Here is a 27,556-nt window from a genome sequence, read left to right on the forward strand (position 1 = left end):
TTAAAAAAAATTTTAAAATTTTAGTTTTACTTATCCTGGTATGGTTTATCTACACACCGTCTAACAGTTATACCACTGTATGGCATAACTGGTATAGTTCTGCATCCCCCTCTGTAAAAGTGTCATGCTTTAGGATGCACAGAGTATTCTTGATACAGGAGACACTTGTACATGAATATGCAATTTACATATATATATAAACACACACATATACATATTATGAACACACTAACAAAGTGGGATTTAACATCTACACATAAATTACTATTGATACAAGGCTGTATACAATAAAAGAAGAAACTAAGTCTTAATTCAGAAATACCGGAATGCGAAGATAAAATACGCAGCTCTGAGTTTTCAAACTAGACCAAGCCAGGCTCAGAACTGATCATTAAAGCACCCTCTGGGCAAAGCCACTGAATGTGGTTCTCAACACAGCCCAGGATCAAGCTCTCCACGTCTCAATCTAACTGCTGTTAAGAATACGTGCAGCTTTTAGAAATATTTAGCTAAAAACAGGTAATGCTTCAGATCGTAGCAAAAATTACTTTACCTAAACTTAAGTTAATGCTCCTTGGATCAAAAACTTTACTTTTTAAAAAGCGGATACCTGCGGTCCATCTCTGGCTTCATAGAAGTCACCCACTCCTATTTTTGCACTGAAGCTGAAATTGTCCCTTGAGATATCCATTATTCCATTTCTGCTGAGATACTGAAAAAATCACATATTTTTCCACTTCAGCTTGTAAATAATTACAACCCAGCTTTGATGTACAGCTAACTTTGTGACTGTAATGTTTTGCATGGTCTGTCAAAGGGACACGCATTTATAAGACATAAATCAGTAACAGACTGAGTTACATTACACCTCACATCACAGAAAATAAGTACCTCTATTGGAGAGAAAAAAATTACATATTTTAATTGCAAGCATGCTTAGTAACATTAGAACACAGAAGTTAAAAAGTTAATGTACCTTTACTACTTCAGGATACTGTCTCAGCTTCTTTCCACAAGGTGCAAAATATGCTACTTCTCCTTGAAGACGACCACCAAAGTTTCTTATTCGGGTTTCTCTTTGCCAGCTAGAGTAATATGAAATAGTTGCATACAACAATACACTTTTTAAAAAACAAGTAATTTGTGTCAATTTAAGAATTCTACAAAAAAGGAAGAGGAAAATGTGACTAGAGTATCATAAATCAAACACACCAAACCAGAAAATTTTATCATGTAGATTGTCCAAACTAACTAAATATATGAGTTTCTTTATATCAAGTGACTTACATATTACCAGATTTTAAACAGCTTAGAACTATACTTTAGGGAGTTATTTGGAGTCTATGTCGGCTCAGATCATTAGGATTAATTTCCAAAGCAAAACAGCTAAGAGACGGGTCATGTTTGCAAAAGAGCAAATCTAATGCACAAAAATTAACATATGAAATACACTGACACTTTTTAAAGAGATTCACAGTCACTGGGAGTCAGAAATCTAAACTGTTGAAGCCCTCTCCTTAGTATTCAGCCTCAACATTTTTTAAACTCATTTCTTTACCAATGGATTTTTGAAGGCATTATGTCCCTCTAAGGATAGTCAGGTACATACATAACATACCCATAATCAAGAGGAACACGCAGCTCCCGTTCATCTGCTACTCTTCGTCTTTTTGAAATACCTAAAACAGAATCATTGATTAATACCTAACAGAGCTTACAAAAGAAAACATGTTCCTAAAATGTACTTTTTATGTTTCTATCCCCAAAACAAAAGAGAACTGTTTTTCCATTCTTGCCATTATGTACCTCAATTACCAGGAAAACTAATGGAAGTGTTCTTCTGAAATACATTTTCCTCTAAGTTCCTGTAACCTCATCCTCTGAAATTGTAAATACAAAACTTAACTATCCCATACCTATCTGCTTGTCCTGTTTAGTGTTCTCAAATATTGTTAGTTTAATTCCTTGCACGCCTGTTTTCTAGACAAGATATGTAAAATTTTTTTCAGTGAAGAAGATGCAAATAAAAACACACTTTACTTTAAAGATCCATATTCTAATAGGTTTAGTCTTCCTAGAGCACTGCCTATAGACTGCAGTCAAATGCCAAACGAAGAAAATTTTCAGAACTACTTTGGCTTTCCCCAGTTCAAACAGATGTTGTGTTTGGTGCTTGTCAAGCAACTGAATCAATAGTATCCCAGAGACAACTGCCAAATGTGGGTTTTTTTTAGCGTGAAAGGCTTTCCTTAGGCCTCTCAGACAGCCACAGGACATGAACTATGCACACAGACCAACTTGTGGAAGATGCGCTTCTCAAAAAGGTAGTGTGGACCTTCTGTCAAGAATGCGCCACATCACTTCCCCGGGAAGAGCCGCGAGCGAGGGCCGGTGCCAGACTGAGCCCGGCGCCGGCTCCAGCCGCTCCCAGCCGGGCGCGCCGCGCGGCAGCACAGCGCCGGCTGCCAAGGGAGCTGCCAGCCGCTCCTCCCAGGGCGTGTGAAGAGACCCCTAGAAAAAGCACCAAGGAAATGGCTGTGCTCAGATCCCACAATTTAGACACAGGTCTGCCCTCTTAGCCTAACATGAATGACTACTGCATTATTTTGAATGGTCACAGTGCAGGGAAGGAGGCTGCTTTTCCAAATATAAGTGTACAAAGGCCAGTGCAAAACAGATACAGAGAAGAGACCACAAGACTCCTTCAGAGACTGACCAACTCTAGGCAAAAGTCTCACAAAAATATTTTTGTGGTATTGTGTTGATTCTTATTAGATGATTCTTAGGTGTAGTATTATTATACATAAAGCAAGGACATAAAATTTATTCTACCTCCTACTCCTGCAAATAGTAAAATCTGCTATCAGACTTTTCAAAACATCCCAAATCAACACAGATTCTTGAGAAAAACGTCATCTTTTTAATTTACCCATTTGGATTACTCCTAATCCATATGAAGTCTTTTATAAACTGTACAGTAAACAAGCCTGCTTCTGGGAAAAATATTAGGTAGATTACATTATACTTCTTCAAAGCTAATGCCCTTGTATGACATGGAATGAAGCTCCTATTCCACTGAATCCAAATATAAAAAACTATTCATAAACAGATGTCCCCATTTAAAAACAATCTGCTTACACCCATGTTAATAAACAGCAAGTCTCTAATTCAAAGTAGGAAATATGTGATTTAATTTCATTGTTACCATGCAAATAAGAAATGTGACTTTCAAAAATGCATTCTTTACTATAGCCATATTAATATCTACATCTTACAAACTGTCACCAAATGATGGATTATAAGAACTATATAATATCAGACAAATGCTAAAGGTACTTTCCATGAACTTCTAAAAATAAAAATCCTTGTGCATAATCCATAAATTCCAATGAGAATTTTGAAATACTTATTAGAAAATTATGTTCTAACAAAATATGGTTACAAATTTTGTTAAGGGACAAAAACTGAAGATTCAGAACATAAACCAGAAAGTTCAGAAATCAGAAGAATAACTAGTTTAAAATAAAATGGAGAATTCCAAAGACTTAAAGAGTTTTATTGTAAAAAATATCAAATCTGGATATTTAATTCTATCTCCACTAAATAATTACACGAGTTAAAATGTCCTCGTCTAAGTGTAATGTTCTAGTCTGGAGAACTTGCAATTTGGCTGACAGATCTTAATGATTGCTGCAAACACCCATGGAAAGATCACAGAGTCACCCAACAGCCAAAGTCAGAAGGGACATCAAAAGACACCTGATCCAGCCTTCCTTGGGAAAGGAAGCTTTGCCAAGATTAACTTGCACCCTGACCAACTGGCATCTGAAAACCTCAAGTGAGGGTGACTCTGCCACATCCCTAGAGTGGCTGTTCAGTGAATCACTGTTCTGAGGGTAAAAACCAGCACCTGGACTATTTTTGCAACTACTTTGCACAACACATGGACCTTAGCTATCACATGGCAGTAGTAGAAGAGAAGACAGTGAGATACCACAGTGTGTACTTGGCGTGAGGGTGGAGGCTCCTGTCCCGAGGAACACTGCAGGCTGGGACTCAGGACACAAGGCAGCTGGTGTCGAGCTCGATGTCTTGGCTACTTGGAGATTAAGTGGGGCAGAATGAGCTGTAAGACCGATGGAAGAGCTCTTCACAGAGGATGAAGTTTTATTCAGTTTCAGCGGGGCCTTTTCTCCCTCAGTGTCAGTATCCGATTCATCTTGGTCTTTATCATCCTCATCATCTTCCTCCTCAGACCCTTCTGTATCTGACTCAGAATTACTGTCGGACTCTGTTTAAAGAAAGTGTGGCAAAAGGCACATTATGACTTGGAAACTATTAGCAAGTATGTTAAAGTCCTAATACTTGTGAAGTCCTTTATTATGCATGCTTTTTTAATAACATCCCTTGAGTGTAAACAGGAGGTTTTAATTAACTACCTAAGCTTTAAAGTTACTACAAATATGACAGTACTAAGTAATTCTGCACAATAATACACTGTTCTTTTGAATGGAAACAGATGAGTGACAGAAGCTGCAGTATCTCAAGACTGTTTACCCCAGAATGAGCTACAGCTAAATCTTCCCGTTAGACCGGCAGCGGAAGGGCATTTCACAGGCATGAAATTCATCATGAAGAGGAAGAAAACAACAGAACTGGATATGGGCTGAAAGGTGTCAGAATCAAAAGTATGGCAATCTGGGCAAAGGAAGAGTAAGAATTGAGGACAGCCAGGGTAAGGAACTGAAGGTGAGATACAATCCTCAGATAAGAAGATTAGTACAGGGTGTGTGGATGAGAGGGTGAAGAGAATGATGAAGGTGGAGGCTGGACACAAGGGATATCAGCACAAAAGACAAAGCAGTGACTGTAAATACACTCAACTCTCTAAAACAGGCCTTGTCATTCCAAATTGCATAGCCTGGTCTGCAGCCCTTAAAACTGTCCAATTACTTGCTCAAGGACTATTGTGCTCCTGAATGAGGTACAGAAACATGCTTTTCTTGCCACTCTTGACAAAGGCCCTAGTTTAGTCCCTCTCTGGCTAGGAAACCTGTTTTGCAGCTGGTCTCTGTCTGCCAGGATCATCAACCATCAATCAGCCTTAATGTCAATCCCTTCCTGAGCACTTGGTCACATCAAGCTGCAGGCTGGGTGACTAATGTGGAAGGCATGTCTCTGACAGCCTTTCCAAAAAACTAAGGAGCCACCTCCCCAGGACAGCTGACCAAGTATCTGAACACCCCAAACATGATTTTTGGACATGACACAATGGAGAATGGGGACATGTGCTAATTTCAACAATATGTGTAGGGCACTGTGGGGGCCATGCAGGCCCAGTATTTCCTGCCCCTATTTTAAAATATGGTGGGAAATGCATGTTTTCAAAATGCAAAAAAATTAAGTTTCTGCTTTTCCTATTTAAAAAGGTTAAACCACCTGATTGGCTATCATCAGAATCATCTTCTTCATCGTCCTCATCTTCATCTTCATCATCGTCGTCATCATCATTTGAGTCGTCAGAGTCTTTACTGCTGGGGGCATCTGAGTCTACCCCTCTGAACTGCTCCACCACCAGCTTTGCAGAATGAAGGCGGTGTTGTGGTTTTACTGCATTTACTGCATTATTGCTGACTGCTTTATCCTTTCCTGAACCAGGTAACACAGGAGAGGTAGAGGGCATAACAGCTGTACGGTTACCAGTTGGCTTTTTCCCACATGCACTCAAGTTTATTGGCAAAGAAAAGGGGGCACTGCTAGAAATGGCTACACTTTCATTGATCTTGGTCTGGGGTTTCGGTTTCGTAGTGAGTGCAAGAGGAGCCTCCTGGATGACGCTCTGAATAACTCCATTGGGTTGGTGATTACCTAAAAGTGCATTTGTCAGGAATGGGTTAGAATGGTTGTTTTCCAAGGATGTGAGTTTTTGATGAGCTGGTGAACTAGATGTTGGTTTGGGGCTTGACAAAGCTGCGATAACCTTCTTCAGGCTCTTTGACGATTCCTGTTTCTTTAGCTGTGCTGGGAATGTCTGCTTATATTGTTCCTAAAGAAATAAGAAGACAGAGGAATAAAATGTGGAAGTGTTTGTTTGGCTTTCTTTGGTATTCAGGCAGGTAAGCTCTAGGAAATTTTAAACATCTGCTGAGCCATTTTTAGAAAGCCAAAAGCAGATACTAGGTACATCAGAAGAGATGAGTAACTACCGGTTACACAAGTCTTACATGATTTTTTCACTGTAAATCAAGTAGAGGAAGACTAATTGAACTCAAGATGAAGTTGATTCAAATTACACGGGGAAGTTTTCTCACTTGCTACAATGCTCTAGACAGAGACTTTCATAAAGGTATTAATCATTCTGAAGAAGGTCATTTTTAGAAAGATACTTACTAATCTTGTGTATCAGCACAGGAAAACCTCTTATAACTTAATTCAGTGTATAAAAATCCCATTAGTGTTAATAATTTGTTCACTTTAAAGCACAAGGTAAATAAAACACACTAATGGCCACAATACTAGAAAACCAACAGAGGAGTCTTGGTATAGAAAAAAAATTTCTTTAAAAGAATGGGGGAAAAGGTATTACTCAGAAATGCTGTGATATGTTAACTGTTTAACTGAAAGAGTAGCACTTGAAATTATTCTTGTAAAACTTAGTAATAGCTCAGAAATGCATGTAAAGCTTACAGTGTCTTTAGTCTAAAGACTCTTCCAAAGAAAAAAACCCTCACATCATCTTCAAAAGAAAATACAATTAAAAGGAATACAGATAGTACGGTTTAAAAACAATTTTTAAAAATTAAGTGAAAGACAATACATACTTGGAAGTTACTAACATTTAAAACTGTATAAGAAATTATGAAGATCTCTGAAATAAATATTCACACAGTGTATACCTCCAGTAGAAGTTGTAAAGTAAAACTACTAAATGTGTGATCTATCACCAGCTAAAGACTCAAATGTGAAAGCAGAAGCCTCTTTCAATAGCAAAGATGTATGTTATCATAATTATAATTTATTTAGCTACTCCTGGTAAGTAACAAGCTTATTTGAGTTCTATGTAATAACAAGAAATTGGAAAGGAAAAACAGTTTTTATCCTCTAGTCTAGCAATAAAAATCAAGGATTTTTCAGTTCCCACTGAGGGCCTGTGAGTTAGCTGTGAATCAGAATTGAGTTTACTACTCCTGAATACTACTAGTTTAAAACAAAATTTGAAAAAATAAAATAATAATAATAATGAGAGTTGCCTCTGTAAATGTATTTTTAATATACTTATTTTTGTATCCTGAGCCTCGATGTTTGTAAAATGACAGATTTTTATTCCCTTCTAATCCCCATTCAAATCTCACTAAACAGAAAATTCATCAGCAGTCACCTTAATTACTATTAAAAAATAAATAAACTGAGGATCTAAAAATTCTAGAAGCCACAGAACTGTTAAGACAGACATATAAACTCATTGTACAGTCCTGACCAGTAAAAAGGAAGATAAATTGAAGGGAAGGTGGGCAGGCCCTGGCACAGGGTGCCCAGAGCAGCTCCCTCCCCAGCGCCCCGTGCTCTGGATCCCTGGCAGTGCCCAGGGCCAGGCTGGACAGGGCTTGGAGCAGCCTGGGACAGTGGGAGGTGTCCCTGCCATGGCAGAGGTGGGACAGGGCAGAGCTTTAAGGCTCCTTCCAATCCAGGCCATTCTTTGATTCTAAAAAAAACTACTGAAATGGCCATACTGAGTTTCTACAGCTATCAGTGCATAAATACCTGTCTTTAAAGAGCAAACAAAACTCAACATTACAATGAGCACGTTTGGTTTTTTTAAATGGGTTTCAGCTTCTTTGTTTAAAATCATGGTTACAATAGGTGATTTCAATTACTTGGACTTGAAACTATCTAACTTGAAAGAAAGTGAAGTCATGCTTACATACTAGATACGTGAAGTATTAAATAAGCATTTTCACTGAACCTAGAAGCATAGGAAAAATATCCAGGCCACACAATTTACTTATTTTGATATTTACAATTTTCTTATTTTGATATTGATTTCAGGTGCACATTGTTCTTAAGAGATGCATGACCCACACAATCTAGTTCATTTATACCATTCAGAAATCCAGATCAACTCTAAAAACACAAACTCCCATGATTATGAAAATATATATACTTATAATTTTAATACGCTGTATTTAAAAGAGTTTGATGGCACAATGTTATGCCTTTTTAAGCAGATGACACAGGTTACAAATAATCAAAAACTTCACTCACCCGTTTAGATCTAACATCGCTGGTCAAAGTGATAGATTCTTCAGAGGTATTTTTATTCCCTGCTTTGAGTAGATCAGGGGAAGGAACTATGAGTTTTAAATAGGTCTCCTTTTTGGCTTCATGTACCAAAGACAAAGGTTTCACATTAGGAACCAATCCCGTAGACTGTATTACACTTGTGTGTTTGTTCACAGATTCCTCCTTTGCCTGAGAGCTTTGAAAAATAAACGGAAGCTGCTGTGACAAAACCTGAGGCTGCTTCTGCTGGGACTGGAATGATGAGTGAGTCTGGGAATCAGACACAAGAGGTATCTGCTGGTGTGTTCTTTTTTCTTGAGACTTGTCCTGTGACTTCTGTCCATCGGTTTTCGCATCTGTTACACCACTATGCATTAGCACCTGCAAAATACTTATTTTTGAGTGTTCATTACATAAGTTAAAGATCCTTTTAAAAAGGCTAAACATATGATCAGTCTCCCTGAAACAATTACACTAGTCTTGGCCGAGGATGAATAATAACTTTTAAATCAGTAATATATTTATTGTTCATTTTCAGTTTTTTCCCCCAGACAGTTTCAGCATGTTACAACAATGTTTACTAGAGAAGGAGTATTAAACCATGGTTGTTCTTAAATGTATTTCTGACCGTAAACCCAATAGGATACCAAAGATTCCAATCTTGCTGTTCTACTACTAGGGAAAGGCAGGCATTCTACTAGGAAAAAAGTAACTGCCAAAGCAATATCCACAATGATATATTTTCAATTCACTACCTGTACAAAGTACTTAATTTCTTTGTATTTCCTACTTCATAACAAAAATAAGTCTACCAACTGTAAACTCCCTGTAAAGAACAGCAATACAAAGACATGCATGCACACAAAAGAAGCAAAAAACCCCACAAACAGCAAACGCTGAAGCAAACCTAAAATGAGTATTCTTAGCATTTATTAATGTGAAGGTAAATAATTGTTGACTATTTGTTCACAGACATGAGTAGGTCAACTTGTCACAAATGGCTTGTAGCAACAAGACTGTGGACAGGAGAGTGAGGTGTTATACCTTGCTCTTGCTTTTGTGATGTGCTTCATTTTCGGAATCAGATTCATCATCTTCACTCTCTTCAGCACTCTGGTCCTCCTCCTCCTCTTCATCCTCCTCCAGGTCCTCAGAGTCACTACTACTTACACCCTCACTTGAGGTGTCTGAAGAGGAGCCCGAATCACTGTCGCTGTTACTCGAGCTTTCCACTGCTTTTTTTCTGGGCTTCTACCGGGAAGATGAATTCTCTGTTAATGCTTCCATTTTAATCTGTTATGTAATCTTATTATGACACATAATCTTTGAAACAAAGAAGAGTGAGACTTTGGAGAAAAGCGATCTGCAATGCTTAAAGAAAAAGTGCTTCACAAGGTGATGAAAATTAAAAATTGGTCACAAAGTTCCACTGAAGTCTTTTTCTGACCACTGCTGACATCACTACATCACAAATTTATATTATTTGGCATAAAATTCCAAATTTAGGCCTAGAACATCGGCCTAGAATTTGGGTCTAGTAAACCTCTACAGAATGTGCCAATTCCAAAAAAATTCATACCCAAAACTTGTGGTACAGGTTAGCACAGAAAGAACAAACATTAGGTTTATCGAAAGTTTCAGTGATGCGTTCATTTAGCTACTTCCACAGTATGGGCTGTACAGCAATGTAGAGTTTTGAGGACTGAAAAGAATATGTTCATCAAATTGCTTCTGGGATTTGCTTCTGAAAAATGGACCAGAATCTGCTGAAATACTCTGACAACTACATTATATCGAAAGTAACTCTAGATTTTCATCAACTGTAAAAACACCTTGATATCAGCTTTGCTTTTTTCTTTTTTTCCTAAAACTAAATAAATAGTTTAGCAGGTTTTTTTAGATACCATCCCCAAAAAGAAATTACAACTAAGGAGATGACTGATGAAACCAGAAGATGAATACTAAAAAACTAAAACCCTAAATAAAAGAACTTTTAGAAAAATATATTAAAAGGTTTTAAAGCAAGACATGCTTTTAGGAAGAGACAAGTTTTACACTTAGAAATTTAAAAGCATAACATCAATTGTACAAAGCTCAGCTTTAATAATTATAATGATCGTCATATTAAGAGTTCTCATTTGGAGTAATTTCTGTGTTTTGATACAAAAGGTTGTTCAAATCATTACACTGACTAATGCCATTTACCTCATAAAAAGTTTCAGAAGGAAAGAAGCTATGGACATCAGCATATCAAGTAAGATTAGGAACAAAAGCTCCATTTCAGTATTTCAAAATTTACTACAGGAACTTAAGAAAAAGACAACCTGATATTTATCTGCATGAGACAAAGGACTTAAAAGTCAAGATATGGAACACAACATTCTTAAGAAAGGTACTTGCACATCAAATCCATCCTTTTACAGCACCTCAGTATTTAGTCAATAAAACTGGAGTTTGAAATCAGTGATTGCATCAAGAAATCTATCAACAGCACCAAATTTATACTTAAAGATAAAAGGTAACACAAAGGAAAAGATAACAATGCTGACAGATATCCTGACAGAAAATGGGGGAAGAGGAGGAAGCAAAACAACAAACCAACCAACCAACCAAAAACACAAACATGCAAACAATGGCCAAAAATAAGTAAAATTTTCTGAATAAAGCAAAGAGCCAAAAAGTACCTTTTGGGAAGGTGTTTATAGTAGTAAAATAGAAATGTATTTGGTACCCTGCCCAACTGTAGTAATAGTCAGAAATACAGAAACACTATCTGAAAAAGCTTTACTTCTGCACCACAGAAAGAAAGATGAATTTTGCATGTAGATACCCAGGATAAAAGCAGAATTTTAGAAAGAGCCATTTTTAACATTTAAGCCTGAAAAAGTCAAAGATTTCCCAAATACCTTTAACTAGCTTAATACTTTCAAAAGGTGTCAACTGTTGAACATGAAGAGTGTTTTGAGAGAAAATATTCTTAATAATTTTCCTATTGTCCATATACTAAACATTGTATATCACTACACAATTGTAAGCAGCCATTTGTGTGCTAACCCCTATTTTTACGAAGATACATCAAACACCAGCTGTCCTTTGAAAATGCCAACCTCTCACCTTCAAACATTTGGACTTGGTAGTTGAATGTAGTTCAGTAACAGAAAGAAAGCAAGAATGCCAATTCACTTACAAAACAAAAATAAATAAATATAAAGAAAGAAAAAGATTTTGACCTAGATGGCTATCAGTAGAGAATTACTCCCTTAGCTTTTATTCTGACAGTAATCACCTTCCCAGTACACCATTTTCTATGTTTTGCTTCAATAGTTTTGATTCCAAGAGGAGCAAAGTTCTTAGAGTGCTTAGATCAGTATATAAGGTTTACTAACTCACTGAGACTACTCCTGTCTTTCATATTAGATGGCTACGATTATTGCTGAAACACAGCAGTGAATAGTAGGTCTTTCTTCTGATAAATAGAAAATGGTTTACAGAAAAGCACTTTGAACATCTAAAAATTTTCTGGTTTTATAAGATACATGAAAACCTAATAAATTCATAGAAATAATCTATAATATTATAATTGTAATACCAATACATGTGTATATATATACTGTAATAAATAATATCAAATACTGGTGTTAAATACAATTTTTTAAAAATTAGATAAACTAAATGAAACGAGGTGTTGGACACCGCTATTCACTTATTAACTAGTGAAATTAACACTAATAGTAACTTTTTGTTCATAAGTATGTTAAAAAACCCCCAAACAATTTTAAAAAATCCCAAACACCAATACACAAAAAAATCCCTACAGAGACAAGGAGACAGATCTTGCTCTAATAGATCAGTAGAACCCAAAACATTCTGTACTCAGAAAGAACGCTTAAAAATGCTCCTGTGTGCAGAACACTTATCATGTCAAATTTTTTGTCTGACTCTTCAGTTTGTTTCAGTGTATCTACCTTGTCTTTGATTTTGTCAGCCCTGGTATCCAAAAGCTGAACTTTGCTTTGCTCCTGGTTGTATTTGCGTCCTCCAGCTCCTGAGGTCACATTTTTCACTGGTCCAGCCGATGCTGCAATGCTAGTGGAGAGCACGGACGTGCTGAGAGCTGAGACCGCACTGGTACTGTTGCCATTCAGTGATCCATTCATACCTAAAGATGGCAGATTTACAAAGAGACATTTAAAATGAATCTGAAGTAACAGGTAATTTCTTTGAAATGCTCCAGTCACCTAACATTCCACAGACATGTAACAAGATCCTAGATACAAGTTACTCGCCACATATACTAAAATTTGTCATCAAAGTGTCACTCTGATTTGGAGTTATTTTAGTTTAATCATACACAGCATCCATGATTTAAAGGCCAAACACATACTTGGTATGTATCATCCCTACCTAACAGAACCAATTTTTATTGAACTGTTTAGGAATGGGTAGAAAGAGGAAAGTAAAGGTCGAATACCACATCTTTCTGTATGCGCAGAAGTTCAATATGATTATTTCCAGCCATTACCTTTGTCAGTATTACTCCGACTACTTTTTCCTGTAGCTCTTGAGTGGAATGAAGCAGAATCATGATTCTGTGCAGGAGGAGCAAACAACGTGGGAATTCCCAAGAGTGGTGGGAAAAAAGCTGCCCCAGGACGAGAGTGCGTGTCTGCTGTTCGCCACCATTCTGAACCACAAAGGAAATAAAAACAAACTTCAGTTGTTCTAATACTATATTTAAGTATTTCAGTAAGCATATTGCTATGCATAATTCAGAGCAGATTTACTAAATCTAGAAGCAAAACCAAAACATTAAGGAATTTCTCAATGACAAACATTTCCTGAAGCAACTCTGGTCTTAAGTCATTAAAGCCATGCTGATAATATAGATTGCAATGCAGTTTTATTTAAATGCATTCTGAAAATTAATACTTTATAGAAAGCTATACGACACTGATCACCCCAAAGTGAAACTGCTAGTCTTACAAACTGAATCAGTATTCACATATCACACCCTTTAACACTTATTATTATCTAAGCACTCTTCCTACATTGGAACTACAAAGTAATACAACAGCTTTCAGTCAACTCTGCAATCTGAGTCTTGCAATACTCCGAGGCCTCCACCACAAAACCACATCCGAAGCTGTTCCCCATGAGAAGATCTATTAAACAGAGGAACTGCTAGCTACCCAATGGTAACTCTACAGCCACTGCAAGCGGTTTCTATGCTTGAGTTTGACACCGCATTGCAAAAAAAGCTGCCTCTATTTTTTTCCTGTAACAACCCTATTCAAATACCCTAGTATCAACTGGTGATCCTGCTTCTAACTTCACTATGCGTTATGCCATCTCTCAGACTGGGAGGTCAGAAGACAAGAGGAAGATCAGACGTGATGAAGAGGTGTCCTGGTTCCAGCCAGGACAGGGTCAGTTTTTGCAGTCGTTGGGACAGGGCATGGCCAGGACCCAAAGGTTATTCAAATAAATCTCACATCACTGGCAGGAGAAAGGGACTCTGTTCCAGGGAGAAGGGCTCTCTTCCCAGTTGGTGCACCAGTGGCAGAAGCCAGTAATTGTCTATTGTTGGGATGGGCGGAGTTCCATTTGAATAGTTTGTTTCTTATATCCTCTGTCAGTACTGCTGATGTTAATATTTGTTTTCTTATCTCATCTCTGTTTCCATAAATTGTACTTATCTTGACCTGTGACCTTGGCTTTTTGTGCCTCCAATTTTCCTCTCCAGCCCTCTTGAAGGGCAACGGTGGTGGTGAGAGGCAGGGGAGAAGTGAGTGGCAATGTGGTCTTAGTGGGAGCACTAAAGCTAGATGAACCAGACTAAAAATTACATGCAAAATGTAAGCATAGTTAGACCTGTGCTCACCTTAAACAGTAAGGATATTGAAGCTAATACAGAAAGGAAAATATGTGAAAAGGAAAATGAACAGAGGAAGTGACCAGAAAAAAGTAAATAGAGGAGTTATTTGAGCTGCTACACACTGGAAGGTTGGGGAAGGGCAACACAGAAGAGAGCAGGCAAGTCAGCATGTATTCATAGGGCAGGACAAAGTAAGAATATATAATAGCTAAGATGACAGACAAAAATCAAAGGCCTAGAAATCCTGTAATCCTGGTAGAGTAAATCTCATAGGAGTTTCAGAACTAAACTTCAGCTTTAGAGATAGCCTGAACACAAGTACAGAAAACAAATAATGGAATTCTCAGACTGTAAAAGCATACATAACCAGAAGAACAATGTAGTCCCAAATGGAGATAAAAAGCAGGAAAAGACTGACATCAAAGAACATTAAATTCATGCATGCCATCCTTTAATATAAAGAGCATTCACATCAAAAAGGACAGCATAAGAAAGACCAGCATTCCCTGTTTTCCATAAGACTCCCATTAGCAACAAAGGCCTCTGCACACTGACCATGCTTCTGGTGGAGTTCTACACACAAACCATTAACTTACTAATCTTACTTCTCCCTCTACATGTTTTAAACATTATTACTGTGTTTGTGTATATAAGGAATAATTCTGGAATTAGTTCCTGACTGCAGTAACTCATTCTATTAGGTGTTAGGAACACAAGGGCATTCACTAGGATTTTTCATTTATCAGCAACTACAAGGTAGCAACTACAAGGCAACATAACGGGAATACTACATAGACAGTGCAGGGAAATTCCTCTTACTGATTTCACATTTCTGGTTCAGGTGCCGTTTTTTCCTTCCTCCAAGACAAGAAGGGATTTTCACTTCATTGATGCTAACTATTGCAGATGATGTGTAGAGTATTTCTCTAAGCTTCTGACATGAGTTTAAAAGCATCATGTTTCAGATCTACATTTGCTGAATTTAGCTCAAATGACTTTTACATCACTTTGTAAATTATCACAAAAAAGACCCAAAAAACATCCATAACCAACCCGAACCTCAGTTGTCTACCTTCTTCCACAATGCTTCTCTCTCACAGACCATAGTGGTGATTCTCAATCATGTTGATGAGCAACACTGCATTGCAAAGTTTCATAATACTTTGAAGACTTTCCGAGTCAAAAGAATCTTTGAGATTGTTCATAAACTTTCTTCATCATAGAGAAAGTGCAGCCAAATGTACAATATACTACACACTATAACGACCTTGAAAGAAGACATACTAAATGTGCCATCTAAGCCATTACCTAATGTATCTAGGAAAGAGAAGCCATCTACATTTAAACACGTGGAAGAAATAAAACACCAATAAAAAATGGTAGAAGTCTTGTAACACTACACTGAACTGTAATGACATTTCCCCTCTTTCTTATCTCATGAAAATACTAACAGTCTGCTTACCCATTAATTATGGTATTTCCTTAATTTTCCTATTTTAATGTTCACTCTTCAAGTTACTAACTTACTTTAAACATGCTCCACATAGGTAAATTCCATATTAAATCTCACTTCTTAACATTCTTGGCTTACTTTTAAATAGGTTAAATATTTTTGAGCACAGTTTTTGAAATTCTACTAACCACTGCACAGATAAATGATTGAAAGCATTATTCCAAAGAGCAAAATACACTTCAACAATGCTGGTCTCTTACTAACAAAGAATGACTTTGTGCATTTATGTACACAATTTTAAAATTGTTATGGATCTCATTAAAGAGAAATAGGGAACTCCAAATAGGACTGAACAATTTTGCTCTAACAAAAACAGCTTCTGGTCTGAGAAAAAAAAAATTGTTTTGTTATTTAATAAAAAGTTAATGAACTTCTCTTTTTTGAAAAATAAAAATTAAAGACTTTCCAGCTCTGATAACATCAAAACAATACAGCTTAAATGTTCACCTTAGAATGGTTTCACACACTAGTATTATTGCTTTTCATAAAGACGAAACACTGAATTATGGGTTTATTTAGAGAAAAAGCTATTGATTTATACTCTTCCAAAGTTGATAACATTCTCATGAGGGTGAATGTAAACCTCTTTCCAGAGGCAATTTACTTTTCCAATGCACCTTATTTTCAGCAACGGGTGAATAAGAAGAAATCAAATAAAATATCTGTTTACTTGATTAGAATGCTTTAATTATTCAGGAAGTAGTGCAAATTAACCAATTAAACTAACAGTATGTGATATATTCCACAATGGTTTCACAGAGGTGCTTTGTCTTTCTGACCTGGGAATATGCCAAAATAAATTACTTGTATTTTAATCTCCCTGGCAAAGCATAAAGACTTCCAGTTCTAACTCATCATGTATCATGGGCACCTGACATGGTATGCAATCAAGTTTATTGCAGAGACTACTTAATAGAGTACTGATTGCTGCAAAGAAAATAAAGAGATTTTTTTGGGCTAAAAAGAACCTCTCTAATCTCATGCATTAAGATGCATTACCGTCTCTTAGTAAGAATAATTGCTCATTCCTAAAAAAATATTTTATTAGATACTAGAAAAGTGCATTTTTAAATTTGAAGATTATTCAATTATCTGTTTGACAAACATGGTTGGGTTTTTTAAAATGTTACAGGAGTGAAGAACACTGCAGTTTAGAACTGGCTAGTATGTAGTCTATCTTGGCTACAGAGTACCTTGTAAATTCAAGACAGGCAGCTGGCTGGAAGCATAAACACTCGGCGGGACAGTGGATACAACAGTAACCACAGTGCACTGTGTCAGCAGAGAAACAGACGTACTCATAAATAAAACTGATGGTATTGATAGTAAACTACATTCCAGCTTGGTTTCAGGAAGACAAAGTGTCCTTGAAAAATTATGTATGTTCTTAAACATCAGATGCAGCCAGGTAAACAATTTGACCATCAACAAAAAAAAAAGAATGCTGGTAATTACTATCAGTCTTTTAAACTATTAGCTACCAGACAGAAATTACACTTTTTAAAAAATAAAAGATGAGAATAGAATTTTTAAAAGGCCTTTAGTAAAGAACCAGCTGTGTTTCCTAATGAAGAACAAAACCGACAGTTTAGTACCTTTATTATATTATTCATCTGCTTCAGTCTTACTGTATTTTGGCAGACCAAATACATATCCCTATAAATGCACAGAACCTTACCAGTAGATACAGAATTACATGATGTAATATGCACACAGCAAAAGCAGCAAGGAGAGGTAAATGAGTCACAGAAGTCCTAAGGTTAGGACTATACATTCATAGCCATATGGAAATTTACTCCTGCTACATTCTAGGAACCACCAAAGAAACCCATTTCAAGTGGCATGGGCTAATGAATATAGACCAAAAATTCTTTTGAAGACAAATCTTTAGTGGGGTACTGAAAAATGAAACACTTTGTTATTTATTCCAGAAGAGTTTTAGTTAAGAATTTTCTGGCTGATTTTAGAGAAATTAAAATAAATAGTTGACACATAACTCTAGGTCTGGAGACATTCTGGTTTCAGTTTCTTGGGGCAGCTAGAAACAAACAAATGCAGGACGAAACTGGGGACTTGAAGTCTACTCATTACTTCTTACCAAGTTGTATCAGTTTGGAGAATATACTTTTGCTCATTCTGCTGCAAGAACAGTTTTTTCAGAAAACGGGATTACCATTAATTTAAATGAAAAAAACTGAAAAAACTTCCTATTTACCATATATCATTCAAGAATGAGGGTAACAGAAACAATGTTCTCCAAAACAAGATCTCTGTATGAACAGTTAAGTGAGAAACAGCAGGGAAGAGTTTACCGTTTCTTGTTCTGTGGATGACGTTTGCATCGTTCAGCTGAAATGGGAGTTTCAATCACAAAAATTAGATTCTTGCATGGAGAAACCTTCCATATATATTTCTGATTCAAGGTAAGATATTTCACTCTAGTCAAGACTACCCGATGGCTGTGACATTGTGAAATTTATCTTTTCCATTTCAAGCTCCATTAGAAGAAACTACACATCCAAATGTAGAACTACAGTATGGGCTGGGTTTAAAAGGTGAGAACAAGATGTACGTTCAAGAAGCTGATTATTACAACTTAATCTGAAAGTGGCGTAGAGTTTGCTAGATGAACCCTTTATCTCATCCTTGCTCTCAAGGCAGCCTTGCAAACTGATTTTTTTTTCCACATATTAAATAGTAATTTTTAATTAATTTCATTCCTTGAATAAGTACTATGTAAAATGTATTCACAGCAAATGAATGCCACTTGGCAAAACCAAAAACCTCAGACATTTTTCTTGGATGCATCTGTGCAACCTTATTACGTTTGACTTGTAATAATAATTTCAAGTGCTGACAAACACTACAATTACATTGCAATATAGACTTGAGTCATTTTTACCACACGTGTTGATTGTGGAGCTCAGCGTCGCGGCTCCAGAGGGAAGGCCACCTTTCGATACTTCTGACGTTACCGACGGTGTAGAAGATGCTGGAGTGGAAGCAGCTGTAGTAGAGGAGACTGATGATGACGTTAACCGCTCTCCAGACTCCATATCTGGAAGAGAGAAGATAAATATCTGTCTTCTGTGGCAGCAAGGGAAACCACAAGGGACTACAGCACTGTCTGTGCTGACTGTGTCTCAGGATCTGCACTAAATTCTCAAGAGGTTCCCATGAGACCTTCACATGAGAGGTACATCCCATTAACAGCACCCATCTGTCAGGGAACTCAGCAGAGCTGCAGAACTGTGGGAATTTGGTACTGCTGTTCAGAGTTACATCACATTTCACCTTGAATGCCTCTACCACACCCTGTGCTCAGGAGCTCCACTTCAGCTCAGGCTGGACAGAGCCAGCCCATCACTCTTGCAGCCTGCCTGTGCCCCTGCGTCTTGGCTACATCATATGTTCTAGCTGCCCTCTAGGATGGCATCAGCTCCCATTTTCTGCTACTTCTCATCAGGCAACCAGATGGATGCTGGGCATGACAGATTCCACTATTCTGTCTAACCGTGTGACCAGCATTGTGCTGGAGTAGGCAAAAGCCCTGCCTGTGTAATCCTCAACTGCCGGCTTACCCCTCCTTGCAGAACAGGCCTGCTCTTTGCTGCTCTCTGGCAGCCAACTTTAAAGAACCAGTACTGCATGCCAAAATGTCCATATCTAGACTCATAATTTAAGAAAAGATCCAGCAATTACGGTGAGATAATATAAGTACAAGAACTCCTGTAAGTTGCTAGGAGTTTTTGGTGGTGGTGGTGGTGTTGTTTCCTGGTGAGCTTTTCATACGAAATAAGACATTTATCTGTGCCATGAATTGTCTAAATCCAAAGCCACCAGACTTCATGGAACAAGCATGTGTATTTTAAGAGAAACAGACAGTAACATTATTACTAAAAACACTAGAAAAAGTGTTTGGACAATACTCTCAGGGACATCGTGTGGCTCTTGGGGACAGACTTGTGCAGGGCCAGGACTTAGACTCAATGATCTTTGTGGGTCCCTTCCAACTCAGCATATTCTGTAAAGTAGTTTCTCAAATACTTAAGAAGTGCAGCCAAGCCAATGATGTCTTTTCACAGTGGTAGCAGCATCAACAGACTGTCTGACTCAATCTGCCAGAGAAGCAGATGATGGTGAGTCAAGATCACAGTATAAATAAGGTGGAGAAAAAATTCCAAAGTCCCTGCCCTATTAAAAATGCCATGAGACTAAGCACATTGAACTCTTAACTGGGAAACTTCCGAGAAACCTGTTCCTGTCATGGAGTCTCCCTCATGGACACAGGCAACACCCTTTCTCAGATTTACACCTGAAACCTGAGGGGTAAGCACTGAACCTAAATCAAACAACTTATAAAATCTCATTCCCAGTGAGAATGAGATTTTGTAAAGCAGAATACCAAGTACACAAGAAAGACACACTCTTCTAAATTCTATTTTAAACAACTTAGAAAACGGGTATGTTAAGCAGCACTTCTGATCCACAGCTGTATTAAACAGTGACTTCACAAATGCACACTTGAAAGATAGCATAAAACCTGTTACCTGCCTCTCCAGAAAGTAGATCCTTGGTTGTCTCAGACAGTAAAAATGAAATTTAAAAAGCCACAGCAAATACAAAAGCAAAATCAATGGAGAAACACAAAATACTGTGAAGATACGCTGTGCTCATTTCAACTAAATTGTTCATTCCTTGTCACTAATAGTTTTTATACACTGCAATTTCTATGCATGAGGAAAGTCTCCAGGCTTTGCAGGCTAGCAGAACAAAGCATACTACTTTGGGAAAGTGAAAACTGCTAACATGGGAGGTACAGTCTGTCGTACAGAATTGCCCACCCTCTGTACCAACTGCAAACAGCCACTCCACCCTCAACAGCACCTAAAGACTTCACTGCTTTTACTCTTTACAGCCCAATTTATCATGAATCAATGTCCTAGGGTAATGTTATGATGCTTGTATCCCCAGCCCTGTGTTCTGCTTATGCTGGATATTACATTCTGTGTCCCCAAGACTGGCTGAGAGCGAAGGCGGGGAGAAGAAGTGCAGATTTTTGTTATCAGACTGGACTCCTCTTCCACAGTCTGCGGGAACACTGTTGATGTCTGGGCACGGATGGGGCAGGACACCACGCTCCTTTTGCTTTTTAGTTGGTTAGTTCGTTTAGCTAGCTGAGACAGTCGGAGCTTTCCCTGGACTGTTTTTCTTTCCCTTTTCTTGGAACCATTTGGACCTGCTCCAGACTGGAACCCAAGGAAACACCAAGAGCTCACACTCTGCAGCCTGCTGGGGCCTTCTCTGCAGCCCTTCCCAGCACCAGAGGGACTGATAACAGAGCAACCACCCACCAGAGAGACTTTCTGGATTTATCGTCTCTTCAGAGCAGCAAATGAGTTTTGTCACCTGGTATTGTTCATTTTTTGTGCTGGGGAGTGCTTTTCCTGCTAAATAAACAGGTTTTTCCACTTGTCTCTGAGGAAATTCTCTCCCAAACCAGTTGGGGGGAGGCCAAACAGTACAGCTGGAACCCAGCAAAGGGTACACCTGTCCAAGCCATGAGCTGCCTGTTTCTCCAGGAGAATGTTGTTGGAGACACTATCAAAGGCTTTGCTGAAGTCCAGGCAGACACATCCACAGCCTTCCCTTAGTTCACTAGTCAGGTCACCTGGTTATAAAAGGAGATGAGGTTGGTCAGACAGAACCTGTCTTTCCTAAAGCCCTGCTGGCTGGGCCTGCTCCCCTGGTTTCCTGCATGTGCCGTCGTGTGACCACACCCAAGACGATCTGTTCCATAACCTTCCTGGGCACTGAGGTCAGGCTGACAGGCCTGGAGTTTCTCAGATGTGAGCATCTAAAGTATTTTATAAATAAGCATAGTTAAGAACCACCTACAAGCAATCCATGCTTGAGTCATAAATAAGAAGACATCCTTGGCAAATCAATACTTTTTAAATACAGAAAAGTAAATATAGCTATACTTGCAAGCTTTTAACTAACACAGGCCATCTGTTTGATCAAATAAGAACTGGGAGAACAGTAATAAGCTGCCCTTTTAAGGCTCCCCTCTCTCTCTCAACCCCGCCCTGCTCCTTTTATTTCAGTTTGCAGGGGTCCGAGAAGTCTTTTTGACAGAGTGCTTTTTCAAACTTTATTTTAGCTGCTTGTTTAATGTCTTTAATAGAGAACTGGAATATTGGTATTTCAGAATTATTTTGAATGGAAGAAATTTACATTCTTCTCCTAGAGACATACATAGTTTTGACTTCAAACTAAGTTAACCCTTAATTATGTTTAATTACTCTAACCACAGCAGATGGCTAACTCCAAAAGAGATAATCCCCAAAACAGTCATTAGACAGGATCGGCAATAATTACACTATAGACCTCATGCATTCTGTGACTAAAAAGTCCATACCAGTTACAGCAGATCCATACTCACTCAAATGTAAGTGAGACATTTGTTTCATTTGAGTTAGTTTGTCAGTCAATAGTTATGAACTGCCATGACTGTTTATTAATCTCTCATATTTGTAAAAGACAAAAATCATTAAGTAAAACTAAGAGGAAAATTACTTTTTAAAATTTTCCTGGGTAAGTGATTTATGTCAGTTCCTCTCAATGCTTTGCCTGAAACTCCAGCTATTTTCCCAGAATTTCCCATGGTGAATAATCATCATTAATGCAACTTAACCCAATGAAAACAGAAAGTAATCTCTTAGTAAAAGGGAACAAAGAAGGGAAGTATGTGAAGCTTTACACAGGAAAAATGTTGTATTTTGGGGGGAAAAAAATTACTAATGTTTAGTAAAAATAGAAACACTAAAAAAAAAAAGATTTACTGAAGGAAACAACAGTCAAATAATTTTCAAATATATCAGGTTGAAATTTCTTTACAGTCAATCACCTACCTATTCTATGCTCAAAACCTTCATGGAAATGTACCCTAATGCAGAAGATAAACTCTTTTCCTACTCTTATCCTATCAATGTTAGCAGGGATGTGTGAATATTATGAAGTATGTTTTGAAGACATCTAAACACTAAACTCATCTCCAAATTCCAGTTTAACTTCTACATTCCCATGTACTGCTTCCTTGTTTCAATTATTACCTCTAACACAGTGAAAAAAAAGTTGGGTAAAAATATGCTTCAGTTTTTCTCAACGACCAAGTGAAATTTGTAACAACTTTATGACCCCAAACTATTCTAGAAGAGTCCCACAAGACTGTGTTCTCTTGCCTTACAGCAAGGTATTTCATTGCATCATAATAACATTGTCAGTCTGCCACTAGTTCTTGTGTCCATGAGTGCTCCACTGCCAGAAATATTGCAGGTGATGAAGTGAAGCACATCAGAGTCCCAGAACACACAGTCCAGCACATCACAAATGTAAAATGCAGTGTCCAAAACGGTCATGCTCAGAAGGTAAACGCAGAGCATGGGCGCTAGCTCAGAGGTGACTCAGCACGTCAAGCAGTACCTGTGCAATGCACACCTTCCACAAGGGCCACAGAACCAGGGAGGAGTGGGTTCAAAGCAAGTGGTGTGACAAAAAAACCCACAAAACAAGCAAGCACACTGACCAAACCTCAGGTGAGAAGGAAGTGAGGTACCCACAGGAATGGGTGCAGCTCCTTACAGACAGACTATGGACACCAGAGGCTCGCACTGACGCTCCGTCCTCTGCCGACAAGGCCTCATCACAAACCTTCCAACACACAATCTACTACTGCTATGGTGTTTTACACATCGAGATTTTTAAACTCAAATAAAAGTGCCTATATACTTAGTGAGTTCCACTGTCTCAAATATTGTACAAACCAGAAAAGCCAAGTTAACTGCTACATATTGCAAATTTTGCAGAATGTCACTGCAATTATGTCACTTTCAATAATTTGCACTAAGTACTTTATGTAAAATTCTCTGGGAAAAAAAGCCACCAATAACAAATCTTCTTTTATTGAATCAACAACCACAATAAAACCTTTTTTTGTCAATCAAAAGCATGACTGGCTTGTGTTTCAAAGGTATCATACAAAGACACTTTTATGCACCAATACACTTAATACCTTATTGCCAGTTATACTGTGTGAGGCAGACTGTACGTTCCTGTGTTATGTTCTAAATGGGCTTTACAGCCTTCTCCTGACTCACATCACCCATATTCAAACGGCGATATGACAACTCATTGTTTATCATATTAGAATCCACAATAGTGAAAACATTCCTATAATCACACAGAGATTACAATTCCATATACATTTGTTCTAACTGTCTTTACCCATATCAGGTGACTTACTAAAAGCCACTTCAAAGCAGACCCAACTCTTAAGCTCAATAAACAATTAACTGTGTTGCTTTCCATTAGAAATAAACATAACTTTGAGTATTTCTGCACTCACACATTTTGTAATTTTCATGATCATGGTAAAGAAAGAATAGTTACAAATGACAGAGGGCATTATAATTCACTTACTTTACATTCCATGGAGGGAGGAGGGGCACACAGGTCAGGTTGAACTACAATCCTTCATAAGCCTCACTTCGGGACAAACCTCAGAATATATTTCTGAAAACTGCATAATGCTGGGCACAAAATCTAACCTATCCAATCTGTACCACAAAAAGTGTACGGCCATACTAAGTATCCATGGGGCAACACAGCACCACAGAGAGCTACTTAATGTTGAAGTGACCCAAGCCTCCTTAAATGTTTCAAACCCAGAGTAACAAACTAAGAGTCTGGTTTAAACAAATATATAAACAGAATCATAGAATGGTTTGGGTTGGAAGGGACTTTAAAAGCTCACTTTATTACACATACACACACCACCACAGGCAGGGACACCTTCCACTGGATGAGGCTGCCCACAGATCCATCCAACCTGGCTATTAACAGTGCCAGGAATGGGGAGATCACAATCGCTCTGGTCAATCTGTGCCAGTGCCTTACCACCCTCAGTTTCTTCCTAACATCTAATCTAAGCCTACCCTCCTAAAATAAAATCTATCTGCATTATCTGTTACTCTGTATGAGGTTATCAACTTTATACATCCATGTTTAGCAGTTACCACTTTTATTAAGAACACACATCCCTTCACTTATTTTCACTTCTATGCTGGGTTTGGAAAGGAGAAGCTGACACCATCACCCTCAAAACACAGAAGTAGATGGGTGGGATTAGCTTCTTACACAGATGAACACACTTTCAGTCAGGAATGCTCACCCTACAAAAGCAGCTGCCCAAGCCACTTCTTACAGTACAGCAAATTTCAGATGACAAGAAAGGAACCATCCTGTAAGTTACTTTTACCAACAGAAAAGCTGTGCAATTCATCCAGCTCAAGAAGAGGAGCAGTCAGGATGCAGATGTCAGGGTGGCAATTGTACAGCGCAACTCTGTGCAGACATTAAGGCTTATGGACATTCCGCTCATGAAGTGGAGACGATGGCACTACACATCTGTATTCCAACGCTTCTAAGCAGATTCCAAACAGCAAATAAATAGTGATACCACATAAAATTGATGCAAAGTGGTAGACTCTTGTCATAACTGCAGAGGCTAAAATAATAGCATCTGAAGAATATTCAACGGCAAAGATTCTCTGGCATCAGTTTGGTAAATGCTGTAAAGAGGGAAACTCACCAGATTTTGTCATTAAACCAAAACAAAGGATTTATCATTTCAGAAATGAGGTTTTACAAATCCTTCTGTTCCTAAAAAAAAACCCAAATCAACAAACAAATGGATCACTGCAATATTTTATACTGTCTTGGGATGAATACCAGTTTTTATTTTCATGCCTAACCGTTCAACTTAAATACATGCTTCCAGTTTCAATGTAAAAGCCCACTCTTCCATTCCCCACATACCTTTTTTTTTAATATTCTGGTTATGAGACTTCAATAACTTGGGGTTCATTTGCACCAGATTCTAGTACTACTACATCTTCTAAAGAAGCAAGACTTAGCATTTTACACTATTACTTCAGTTTGTGAGGGCACTGAGCAAACTATCTACAACTACCTCTATAACTTTAAATTTATGAAGTATTATTTAATCTTTGCATACTGATAATCAATGCAACATTTTTAAAATACATAGCGAAAATTCTTGCTTAGGGTGGGTCTGACCCACCCTAAGAACAGAAGCCCTAAGAATATAAATCCTATGCAACAGTAGTTCAAAAATCAGTAACACAACTGGGACAGCTGATGTCAATGCCTTTTTTTCCTGTGCTTTTTCAAAATCTGAATTTTAATCTGTCAGAGGCAAATTTTCTGCTTTTCAGGTGGTATTCTGCCACTCAGAAACTTAGCTCCTGTTTAGCCATTGTATAGTACACCTCTTCCCATAGTTCAAAAGCCAGACTTGATCTCAAGCTCAAGACTGAGGCTTAGCTCCAATTACAGGTACTATCAGAGCTGGAGAAAACACCTACCGAGAGAGAGTGCCCTGCTGAACCTCTGACAGCAAAAGCTGCCACAGGCTTGTCTAGGCACCATTAAAATTCAACAGTGCTTGTGCCAAACATGCTTTTTATAGTATTTCTATATTTGAATCTTGCCTAACTTTGCCAAATAATACCAGAAGGCATTAAACCAACACCTAACTTTGTGAAGCCTAAAGTATTGTCTCTAATGTATATATGTATAAGAACTTTCAAAAGGAGTCACAACAAACAATGTGGTTTTCCTACTTGGTATTATTTTGCTTTATGCTAGGAAAAATAACAAAGAAATTACTGCATAGAGAAAACTTCAGTTAATCTTTAAAAACATGATCTAAAGGAAAATTAATCTAGGGAAAGAATAACTACAAATCTAATATCTGTTTGGGTGTATGAAAGCCATGTGTGTCAAAATAACGAGTTCAGAACAAGTCCATGGGCACTGCCCAGTAAAAAACAAGATGCTGAAAAAAGGGTTCTTTTACCCTGAAGTCCTGAACTTACAGACCACATATACTCTAACGAGTATGCAGCAGCAAGGATGGTAGGCAAATGGACCATTCCTAACAAATGGTCTAGAGATTTTTGGGGTTTTTTTGTTTGTTGGGAGTTTTTCATCCTAACAATTTAAGTTATTACTCTAGTCCTTCAAATACTGCTAAAAACTATGACCACCAGCATACTCTGATGAGAAATGAATTATGGGTACCAAGTCAGAGTTTCAGAAAAGCACTCAGGAGAAACAAATCTTTTCAATGTGTTCCTGTACCAGCCTTAGGCTTTGCAATGGGTCCTGACTTTGTTTTAGAACAGCATCAAACTTCAGTCTGATTATTCTAACACTAATATCATTTTATGTTTAAGCAAAAAGACAAAAACCCAAACATCTAAATTGTACATTAGGTTCTCCAATGCCAGCAAAAATTAGTTTTAGCCCATGGGAGAGCGAAGAAGTCTATCAGCCTCTCACATCAATGACTGAGTTCTGGCACCTTGACTAAAAACTTATCACTGAGGAATGCTAATTCCTCAGTTTTGGAACTTCTAAAAGCATCTTGTGGTGTCATCTTGAAGGAATGTAATAGTTCCCACTAATTGGCTGAGACACAGATAAATGGCTTCCACATTTTCATGCAGTCACACTCTCATGGTTCTTTGGAATCCCAGAACCAGCTCTTGAAGGAAGTGTTACGTGCCGTAACAGCCGCTGTTCTGAGTCAGCTTCATCACTGGCATCCATTCCCTTTTCCAAAATATCTTAGGTTATTTGTTCATTGTTTCTTCCAGTTGGAAAGATATGATGATTTTTTTAAAACCTGAGACATTTGAGCAAAACAAAACCCCCAGAAAACAACAACAGAGTCCACTAAAGTTTAGGTAAACAGAATAACTAGAAGGAAAAATAATGGGGTCTTAAGACACAAAGAAAAA

At 37.9% G+C, this 27,556-nt stretch overlaps 1 protein-coding gene across 15 annotated transcripts in view; it reads right to left on the reverse strand.

The window, feature by feature from the left end:
* BAZ2B (bromodomain adjacent to zinc finger domain 2B) overlaps positions 1-27,556 on the reverse strand; it is a 109,875-nt gene that overhangs the window by 39,227 nt on the left and 43,092 nt on the right. For 9 of the 15 annotated variants that reach the window (XM_030952164.1, XM_030952160.1, XM_030952158.1 and 6 more), the window contains exons 2-11: positions 18,571-18,726; positions 12,803-12,964; positions 12,246-12,439; positions 9,325-9,531; positions 8,263-8,661; positions 5,440-6,046; positions 3,995-4,291; positions 1,619-1,679; positions 977-1,085; positions 611-712 (exon numbers count right to left, since the gene is read on the reverse strand). In XM_030952164.1, the coding sequence (XP_030808024.1) occupies positions 611-712; positions 977-1,085; positions 1,619-1,679; positions 3,995-4,291; positions 5,440-6,046; positions 8,263-8,661; positions 9,325-9,531; positions 12,246-12,439; positions 12,803-12,964; positions 18,571-18,724 (2,292 nt within the window). In that variant the 5' untranslated portion in view covers positions 18,725-18,726. The remainder of the gene's footprint in view (positions 1-610; positions 713-976; positions 1,086-1,618; positions 1,680-3,994; positions 4,292-5,439; positions 6,047-8,262; positions 8,662-9,324; positions 9,532-12,245; positions 12,440-12,802; positions 12,965-18,570; positions 18,727-27,556) is intronic. The other 6 variants (XM_030952166.1, XM_030952165.1, XM_030952163.1 and 3 more) reach the window with 3 other exon arrangements.

Source organism: Camarhynchus parvulus, chromosome 7 (assembly GCF_901933205.1).
Source record: "Camarhynchus parvulus chromosome 7, STF_HiC, whole genome shotgun sequence".
Lineage (NCBI taxonomy): Eukaryota > Metazoa > Chordata > Aves > Passeriformes > Thraupidae > Camarhynchus > Camarhynchus parvulus.